This window comes from Arabidopsis lyrata (assembly GCF_000004255.2).
Source record: "Arabidopsis lyrata subsp. lyrata unplaced genomic scaffold ARALYscaffold_8, whole genome shotgun sequence".
Taxonomy (NCBI): Eukaryota; Viridiplantae; Streptophyta; class Magnoliopsida; order Brassicales; family Brassicaceae; genus Arabidopsis; species Arabidopsis lyrata.
In genome coordinates this window covers 6833472-6844264 of record NW_003302548.1, presented here as the reverse complement: position 1 = coordinate 6844264, position 10793 = coordinate 6833472, and the positions used below count along the sequence as shown (strand labels likewise).

The 10793-nt window shown below is 33.3% G+C and overlaps 1 protein-coding gene across 1 annotated transcript; it reads right to left on the bottom strand.

The window, feature by feature from the left end:
* Positions 1–937: 937 nt before the first annotated feature.
* Positions 938–3597, bottom strand: LOC110230344. Its single transcript, XM_021032975.1, has 4 exons — positions 3111–3597; positions 2199–2903; positions 1982–2109; positions 938–1903 (listed from the first exon to the last, which is right to left on the bottom strand). Exons 1-4 carry the CDS (start codon positions 3595–3597, stop codon positions 938–940), a joined length of 2286 nt encoding a protein of 761 aa, XP_020888634.1.
* Positions 3598–10793: the final 7196 nt, after the last annotated feature.

The following is a 10793-nucleotide window of genomic DNA, read 5'->3' as shown; positions in this document are numbered from 1 at the left end:
CCTCTAGCCCAATAGTATGTTACATAATAATAAATAAAAAAAACTAAGAAGGAGGGGGGTTCGCAGAAGGAACTTCGTCTGATGACAAACCCGTCTTCGCGTTCCACAGGTTCGAGGCTCCTTTGGTAGATATCCCAATGCTTCTTCAGGAACCTGATGTGTTCTCGAAGACAGCCGGGAATGCGCGCGATAGAATCAAATCCCCTCCTCTCCCAGTTGTGAACGTCCGACTCCAAACGTCGGATCTTCCTTTCTGTTCTAGCAATCCGGTCCTCGAGGTTACGGCGTTTCATTCTGAGGCGTTGCCTTTCGGAGCAGAAGAAAACATATCTTTCCGTGATCTGCAAAGAAAGTTAAACGTCAATCTATTGATCTGACTGTTATGACCTCTCGATTTTCGTGTACATGCACAACAAGACCTACGAAATATAGGTTATTCAAGTATCACTTAACACCTAGTAGGCGAACTTAATTTCGAACTCGAAATTCGAAGACAATCAATAAATGGTATCACACCTTTTTATCTCTTAGGGAAAGCAAACAGTTCTCACTAGAGATTTCCCTAATCGAACACATTTGAAGTATTGCAAAGTGTTCTTATAAGCCGAGCTCTAACCTCGCAACCGAGAGACCGAGGAAAAATTCCAATGTTTTTTCTTTAAAAAAGGCAAGTAGGTCTGATCAGCCTATCTCTCCTATAATCTTAAACCATTTCGGTTAGGAGGACTTTGCAAACCCTGCAGGTAAAATCGATGGTTTCCACCAAAATTAAATATTTCTTCCTAAAGAAATTTTAATTAAATCCCCTTAGGAAATTTATTCAAAATAGTAATAAAAGCCCCCTTGGGCAAAGAAAAACTCAAAAGTAGTAAAACGGCCCCATGGCAACAAGGCAAATTAAAGGCACAATCCCCACATAAGGTGAATGCAATCACCATCATTCATTCATAGGCGAACCGCCTTCTTCTCTTACTTGACTTGAGACAAGAGCACCCCCAACGTCATCCTCTTGAGCCGCGAGAACCACTTCGGGGTTAAGCGAGCTAGCATCGTGAGGAGTTTCGTTCCTCGATTCAACATTGTCTCCCATAATCGAGGAGATGACAAGCCCTTGATCAGAGAGCCCCTGAGCTCGTCCCGGGGAGATTCTGTCAACATTGGTTCTAAACTCATTAAAATGAGCACGAGGAGAACCAGTTAACAGCATCTCATCCTGGGATAGACCAATACTTGGTTCAGTCAGTGGAGGGGAATCAGCGAACTCAGAAGCAAACTGCTGCAAATTCAAATATGGCTGGGGAGCGTTAGCTAGCTTGGCTTCAGTCTCGGCGAGCTCAGCGCCCACTGTCTCCTTCTCTTCAGCCAAATTGATTGATCCTTCCTCTATCTCCTTGATCAGATCGAGGTTGCTTTTCATCTCATCACGTTCGGAGCTGAGTTTGTTCCAAGCTTTGTCTGCAGCGATAAATTCCTGCACAGCAAGAAGAAACTTTTGCCCAGCTCCCTTAATCTCTTTCCGAGCATCATGAGATATTTTGCGAACATCGCGATCTTTCAGTTCGGAAAGAGACTCATTTTTGCGTTCGAGCTCCTCAGCAGCTGCTTTAACCTTGTTAAGCTCTGATCTCAGAAGCTCAATCTCGCCTTTTGCGAAGTTATGTTCAGCAAGGGCAGTCTCTAGCTTTTGCTCTGTCTCAATCAAAGTCTTCCTTGTCTCCTCGCCGGATCTTTTGAGTCTCTCGATCTCTTCCCGGTGAGCCGAGTCGAGGCCAGCAGACTCCTGAACAAGCCGACTGGAAGATTGTAGTTTCTCAATCTCTCCTTCAGAGGCAGCAACTTTCTTGGATACTTTGGCGAGCTCCTCTTCGTAAAAGTTGACAATGCCATTCACATCCAAAGTTGCCTAATAAAAGAAGTTTTTTTTTTTTTTTTTTAAAATTTTCTTTCAAAGTCGGCTGTTTAAGGATGCAAATAGTCAAACCTGGGAAGAATGAAATGAATGACTGATATACATCTTCTTGATATCAGGCTTCCACCAATCAAAGGATGGAAGCTTCTTCCCAGCACGGGTGTGGAAGCACCTAAACATATTCCCGATCTTCTCTTTATCTGGAATAAAGTTAGTTGGGTGAGAATTAAGTTTTCTTTAAAGAGAGAATCTATTAATCTCAAACAACAAAATGATAGTTAAAGGTTACCGGCTTGAGACGAAGCTCTGGCAACCAGTCCTGAGTTCGGAGATGATCGAACCCTAGAAGTATTGCCTCGGGGGCGTCTAGGGGGTAGCATCCCTGAACCCAGTGGTTCCTTCAAAACAGTTCCTGAATCAGGATTTGCATCCTGAGCTTCAGCAGGTTCAGGAATTGGCAGATTCGAAGGAGCGGCTCTGCCCTTCCTTGTGTTCTTGGGACGTCCCTGGGGCAGGGGTCCAAGTTCCTCGGCCTTCCTCTTCTTCATAAGAGAAGTGTCACTTGCAAGGCCTTCCTCCTCAACGGTGGCAGCAACCACATTGTCTGCTGCTGGGATGGAGGGAGAAGCATTGTTCACAGCAACCGCCATTGACTTTGAACCTTCAAGAGATCCATCGTCAACCAGGAGAGTTTTCCGGTAGACCTTGTCGTCTCCGGTGGAAGTTGCATTTTTCTTGTCTCTCCCAACTAGTGAAATCTGATCTTTGATCCTCTTGTTTGCTTCTTTGATCTTTCTCCTATCTCGGGCATTCAGACTCGAGAGATCAATCTCAGCAGGAGGAGGGTCGACAGGGCGAGTAAGTGTCATTCTGACAGAAAACCCGGCGCCGTGAATCCTTTCCAAAGTAAAAGAATTCCAATTAACTGGCCTCTCCAAGACGGCCTTGTAAATATTGAGAAAATCGATGGATGGAACTGGTCGAATCTGAGGACCTGCGAGAAAACAAAGAAATGTTGAAACGCAGTTTGAAATAACAAAGGGAATTTATTCAGTTAAGTCCTAATTTCTACCCAAATTCGATGACCAGTGAATTCGAGGGAGTTCGGAAGAACTCTGAATAGAAAAATTATTTATGCCGAAGAAGAACCAAAACTTCCTCCAGGCGGTGTCCTTTAAAGGCAGGCCGTCAATAAGATTACGATCCGCGTTCGGATAAAGGGCATAATACCCAGAAGTTCGGGATTCGCGAGCTTGGAAAAGTTCCAGGAGTTCGCAAAGTCCCAATGAGTAGCCCACCTCCGCCGCAACAGTGAGGGTGCACAAAAGACACCGAAGCATGTTGGGCGACATCTGGGAGAAAGCAATTCCCAGATGGTTGAGGTAGACGAGAAGCACCTCAGGAAGGGGAAAGAATAAGCCGCACCCTTTGAAATAAATTTCATAGGCACAGCAGTAACCTTCTCGCCCCGATTCTGGAGACTCGAAGGGCTCCGGGACTACCATCTCAACCTCAGGGGGGATGAGACATACTCTACGAAGATCATTGAGAGAATCGATAGTTGATTCACTCTGGGGGTGAAGATCAAACCCATCTCCGGATTGAATCTGGGGTCCGGATCCTTCACCTATGAGAGCTTCGAGATCATCAGCCTCGTATTCACGAAATTCGGAGGAAAGGTTCGACATTTTACAATAAAGGATTTTTTACCGAAAGGAAACAATGACTTCTGTAATAAGAATGAAAGTTCTCTAAGTAAAGAAGATAAGATGGAAAATTGATTTTACCTCTTAGAACCCTAAAGTATGATGGAAAACCTCCTCTAGAATATTGGGAAGTGGGACAGTTTTCCCTGTGGTATTAATATAAAATTAGAAAATTAATGATGACGGTTGTCAGGAATATCAAATCATTTGATTATCCGAGATCAGCGTAATAGCGAAAAACATGGAATAATTCCGGAATGTTAAAGATCTCGAGTCATTAATTACTGCTTACTTAAGTCTTCCAAGCCGAGCACTCAGCTCGCAAGGGGGGGCTAAATGTTGGGGTCGGATCCCACACATATTCGGTAGGATCCACTTGGGTCTGTCCACGTCATTATTACATAATAATCCTCTTGGATTTCTAGATACTTTATTGGACTTAACCAGTTGGGAGTTCGATTCAGTGTACCAAAGGAGTTCGATCTTTACCAGTACGGAGTTCGCTCTTATTCAACATATAGTTCGCATAAAAGAAGGCTGAAGCAAGGAGAATATTGTTCGAGGTTCGCGGCAGCGTCAAGACGCAGGAGTTCGGAGTCAACAAGAAAGAGTTCGGAAGATCCACGCGAAGCCCAAGATAGTTCAAATTCAAGCCGTTTCGGTCAAATTGTAATCTACATGATTAATGCGGATCAATGCGATTGTGAGCAGTAAATGACCGCATTGATCATGTTTTCTCTATAAAAACAACCTCAAACGCATGTGTTTGGGAGCAGAACAACTTTTACCTCTTACGACCAAGCAATACAACATATTCTTTCTTTTACAATTTCGCAAGGCTTTTTACTATTTTATTCTTGCCAAACTCTTTCGCTTTATTTAGTTTCTTGGTTACTTTTCTTTTCAAATCCTTATTTTCATTTGTTGATTTTAGAGTTTTTCTCCACAAAAATACTTAAAGACAATCGAGTGTGAATCCTACATCCACATATCCGATCATGATTAGAAATAGATAATTTATGTATTCAACTTTATTGTTCAAAAAAACTTAATAAAATACAAGGCACTTCAAGATTTAGAAAAATGTAAATTATTATTTAATATTGTAATGTTTTCAAAATTTTCACATTTTTCAAAAAAAGAAAGACAAAAAACAAAGAAAAACATACAAAACATAACACATCATAATTGTAGTATTTTTACTGTAACCAGGCCAATAGTTTTCATCACAAAAATATTCAATGAAAAAGCATTATATGGTTTCCTAGAAAAAAAAATGATATAAAAAGAATTTTACATAAAACCAATTTTAAAATAAAAATAATAATATAATTGTGTACTACATGCAGATCAGAATGGACCACTTGTTTTCCTATGAAGATCTTGAACCGCTTATATTTGCTTTTGCACGATTCCCAAAGGCAGTCCAGGGATTATTTTTATTTTTAAAATCATGTTAAACTTACACTGTGTCAAATCTGCTGAATGGAAAATTAAAAGCGGTATGTCCCGCTTTGCTATTGCTCTGCCATTTGTCCGCTGCTCTATTCACAACATAAAGGCTTCGAATGGAGAAAGCGGATCTAGCGGAGCGGATCAAGCATACCAAGAGGATCAAGTGGAACAAATGCGGATCAAGGGGATCTAGCAGATCTGGCGGAACAAAAGTGGATCACACGGATCTAGCAGTTCAAAATGTATGTTTGAATGGTAAAAGCGGATCAAGTATTGCAGATCAAATATGTAGATAATATAAAACCCTAATATTAAATAAAATATGTTACATAGTACAATTAAAATAAATTATATCAGGAAAAATAATAAAAAGTCGACCAAGATAATTTGATCTATTGTTACTCGATTTATATTATTTAAAAGCACTCCCAAAATATATCTAATAACTACAAAACATAAAAATTTAAAAAATAAATATGGTTTGGATCATTTTAATACTTAGTATTAAAATAAATTATACTAGAAAAAAATAATAAAAATTGTATAAAGATAATTTTGATCTATTGTTACTCGATAATTTCTATTGTTTAAACGTACTCTTGATATATATCTCTTAAATAAAAAACATAAAAAATAACAATACATATGGTTCAGATCAGTTTAATACTTATATATGAATTTTCAGTATTTTAGGTATGATTAAAATATTTTCACCAGAATAATATGTTATCAAATAAAATTCTCAAGATTTGTAATATTATTAAGTAAAAAAAATTGAAAAGTTTTTAATATAGGCCTTGAATGGATCAACGGGAGAAAGACGGGAGAAAGACGGTCGATACGCATAACGGGAGAACAACATTTTTTTCTCCATTCACAAATTTATGAACGTAAATGACTTTTTATTTAAAAAAACAGACAAAAAGAGGATGGACTGCAAATGGATCAAATTTACAAAAGAACGCATTTAACAGTAGGAACGCATCACATTTGATGTGTATCATGTGCAGATCTTAATTTTTATTCACATACTTTATTTTTATTTTTATTTTTATTCCAAAAATACTAAAAATTGTTTGGATTCAATTGTTTTTGTAGACTTAGTAATGTTTGTCTTAAATATACGAGTATACTCCGACTTTTATCTGATCTAGTGAAAGATTGGATTATAATTTTCAGTGTCTAAATAATATTGTTGAAGAATAAAGTAAATATAATTTGATTAAATAATATTGTTGAAGAAAAAAACAATATTATATATTCATTTTTTACATATTTATGTTTGGGATGTAATTAAATATATTAATAATTTTTAAATTGCATAAATATAAAAATCTCATACTCCCTCTGTTCCTAAAAAATTGATTTTCTAGAGATTTTACATATATTAAGAAACAATCAATGTTTAATTATTTACTTTATAAAATATTTCTTAATAAACTATGAATCAATAGTAATCTGAAACAACTAATTATTTTCAATCATTACGTCTTAAATCTATGATTTATTAATATCAATAAAAAATAAATAAAAGAAAAACAAAAAATATCAATCTTTGTGGAACAAACCTAAAACACTAGAACATCAATCTTCTAGGAGCAGAAAAAATATTTTTAAAAAATATAAGGAAGTTTCAATGAAGCAGTGGAACCGCTTTATTATTCATCATTCAACAGAAAAAAAACTGCAAATATTTCTTATATAAATGTTCAAAAATATATTGCATATTTATTTTAATATAAAAATTTTAGTATGAATAGTTTACGAATAATATTTTACTTAAATTAACGCTTTTTATAATATAAATATTTCACCCGCACCGGCTGATATGCTTTTACCATTCAACACATATTTAAAAGCGTTTGAACCGCTTGTTCCGCATTTGTACCGCCAGATCTGCTTGATCCACTTTTGTTCTGCTTGATCCGCTTGATCCGCTTGATCCGCTTGATCCGCTTCGCCCGATACGCTTTCTCCATTCGGAGCAATAAAAGGAAAAAACATGGATGGTCCGTTGGCACACACTCAATTTGCTGTGTACAAGGCTTTAATTGTTAGGACAGAAATTTGGCAGTCCAACGTGTGGGACAGGTGAATTGTATTTAATTTACCAATCAGGGAAAAAAATAGAAAGTGGGCTGTCTGCATGTAGAGAAATTTTTTTTGTCTTTTAGTGATAAAAGCAAGTCAAATTAAAGAATTCTCTCCCATGCGTCAATTGAAGTGGTCCAACAGCAGATCATCAATTTTTAATAAACAAAAAACGAAAATCAAAATAAATATTAGTATCATTCTTCTATAAAAACACAAACACACTCTTTTGTAATTCACCCATTGCATCACATTACAAAAAAGGTGAGTGTCTTGTTCTCTCTCTTTCTTTCTTTTTTACGTTGCTTTTTTTTTTTTAGAATGTCGCTTTATTTATTTATGAATAGTATAAATATCTTTTATAAATTGTTATAATTGTGTAGTTTATATCTCTATCCTAATTTTTGTCTTCAAGGTTTTAAAATATAGAGACTAAAAAAATTAGTAAATCAACTTTATGTATGTCATTTTAGTATAACTCAATTTTTAAATTTTATTTAAATAGATAGATGAGTTTTCTTCTAAAAAAATAATTCCTATAATTTTAAATATTTGCATATTAATAATAAAATTGGTAAAACTATTAATCTAAAAAAATATGTCTTACATGACAGTGTTATAAGAAGTGGTTCAAGTGGAAATAGCAACGTTTAAAATCAAAGGGAGCCTTATCTACAGGTATACATTAATTTTTTTTATCCTAATCTTGTTTTGATGTTTATGTTAAATTTATTGATGTCATTAGTTATGATTATTTATTATTTTTTCATGCAATAATGTCGATTAAAATTTCGTTTATATGCTATAGAATCGTAAGGAACAATATTAGCCAAACAACATATATTTATGTTGACAACATAATATTAGCCAAACAACATATATTTATGTTTATAATTCTGGTAGGGTATTTGAAAAAATAGTACCAAACAATTACTAGTCCTCTGTCTAAGCGTTTAACTTTTTATTTTTATTTGATTTAGTTCATAATTAATATTGCACAACCAAAAAAAAAACGAAAATAAATATACGAAATTATTACAGTTTTGTCGCTTTCTGAAACCTCCTTCTATTGTACTTTTGATTCAACGTGAACTGATGTTAAAAAACGATTTGAAAGAAGGTCCCATGACTATCTTTAATGTAATCGGTTCCAAATTATTACATTTATTTTATTTATTTTTGTAAAGAAAAACGAACTAAGAAAGAAGAGTGAGTCATGTTAAATTTGGACCGTCTATTTTCTTCTCTTACGTACGATAACTCACATGGCCTTTTGATTCTTTTGAAGCAATCAATGACCTCTCTGTCTCTCATTTCCCAGCAATAATACGTTACCAAAATATAGGCCATTCCCATCAACATCAACATGAAATCTCTGGATGAATTTGTTCATTTAGGTCGAGATTTCTCCGTGATTGAACGTTCTTCAAAACTTTTTGAAATAGGAGTTATAAAAACTGTAATAGATATATTGATCTCATGATCCTTTTTATGTAGGTGAACATTACTTTAAAACGATAAATCATATATTTTCAATATATTATATCGTCATATACATAGAGTTCATTTGCATAAATCATAGTCAATCGGTGGCTAAAATGTTCATATAATTTTCCATGAGACCCCACTATTTCAAACTTGTAGCACCTTGTAATTATAGAGTGTGATTGGTGACATGAGTTATTATGTGGTATCATTGTAGTAGGAAGATAACTCAAAAATGTTACCAATCATGATTTGTTTTTAAAAATTTGCATTAGAGGTTGAAGTTTGTTGTGTTATGAATGACTTACATTTTTGAGTTATCTCCTTTGTAAAATTGCTAAATCAAAACTTAACTCAAAAACATGGAAATTCTCATGAGTTAGGATGTGGTAAGTTGAATTATAATTTTTATTTTTTTAAAAAAACGAAAATTAGTTTTAAATTAGAAGAAAATGTCTTAAATTAATTTGAATAATGAGAAAATTTGTTATTATTATCTTAACTTTATTCAATAAAATTTCACAAAAAATAGGTAGTTAAATTTCTTAATTTTCTTAATATCTTTCAATTTTTTAATTTATGTTTTTTATTTTTATTTAATTGTCAAAAACTATTTATAGGATTATATTTAATATTGATGAAATTTTAAATATGCTAGGAAATGTAAGTCATTAGTTTTATAACTATTATGTAACATAAATATTTTTCAAATTAAATATTTTTAGTATTATTTTTTTATATTATATAATTTGTAAGAAATATTATTATTATTATTGATATTTAATTTAATTAGTTTTAATAACATATACTGCAACTTTTAAAGCATAATAGTTACCAGTCACTAGTATTGATCAGACTGATAACTCATATTTCTACAACAAATTATTACATCATTCTACTGTTTATACCACATAATTTTGACTGCAAATTACATCAAATTATAACATCGACTGCAATTCAACCTTAATAACGTGTTACTAGTCGGAGCCATAATGTTTTGAACCCAAACTCGAAACCTAAAACAGAACAACGTGAACTGATGTTTTTTTTCTTGGTGTTGCTCGCTGTGGTTGATAACTGTCTCGCTCCATCGTGATCTTGCTCGTTCAAGTTCGGTGTTATTTGAGAGATTAGGCTTTTCTCCTTGTCCTTGCTTTGCAAATCTGTTATGATTTGATCGCGCTTTGAAGGTTTCTATCTAGACGTTAATGGATGTATCAGTCGTCGTCGTCGCACCCGGAGGTGTATTTGAGTTTCTTGAGTAGTCATGTTTGCCGGGTTATGAAGTTTTTTATTCTGTTAGAAGGAGGTTTTAGAAAGCGACAAAACTGTAATAATTTCGTATATTTATTTTCGTTTTTTTTTTGGTTGTGCAATATTAATTATGAACTAAATCAAATAAAAATAAAAAGTTAAACGCTTAGATAGAGGACTAGTAATTGTTTGGTACTATTTTTTCAAATACCCTACCAGAATTATAAACATAAATATAAACATAAATATATAACAACATAAATATATATGCATCAATCTATTTTTAAAAAAAATATTTATTTTTAACTTTTTAATTTACTACTACATCTTTACTTTGCAATATTCTAGTAAAAGAAGTTTGTTAGTTTAAAGTAATTAAATTTATATTGCTTCTTATAAGTTTATTTAGTATTAGTTTAATTAATATTTTATTTTTAGTATATACTTTAAAATATACTTTTATTTTTTAATATATACTTTTATTTTTAATATATTTTTAATAGATACTTTTATTTTTATATATACTTACAAATAGAATAATTCAAAATTATGATATTTAAAATGATATGCTTTTTATGATGTAGATATGCATAATAATTTCATACATATTAATTTGTAAATTATGTTTGATTGTAGATAACTCTAAATTTCTATCTTTCATTGTTTATATTTCATAAATGTGTAATATTTACATAATATTTTTTTTATTGTCACACAACACATTATTTAGTATATTATTATTTGTTTTAGTATTACTTATATTATTTTTAAAATTGTAGATATGGCGTCGAATAGACGACAAAACATAAATTTTTCAGAAGAAGAAGATCTAAATCTTCCCACAGAAATATCAGCACGGGTATGTTTGTTAGAAATTAATTTTTTTCCTGAAT

What these genes read in the sequence shown, in the direction of transcription:
- LOC110230344 (XM_021032975.1), bottom strand. Translation starts at nt 3,597, where the DNA reads ATGTCGAACCTTTCCTCCGAATTTCGTGAATACGAGGCTGATGATCTC. An exon ending in CCTTTATCCGAACGCGGATC is followed by an intron (nt 2,904 to 3,110) that starts GTAATCTTATTG and finishes GTTTTCTCGCAG; the next exon opens with GTCCTCAGATTCGACCAGTT. An exon ending in ATTCATTTCATTCTTCCCAG is followed by an intron (nt 1,904 to 1,981) that starts GTTTGACTATTT and finishes TTCTTTTATTAG; the next exon opens with GCAACTTTGGATGTGAATGG.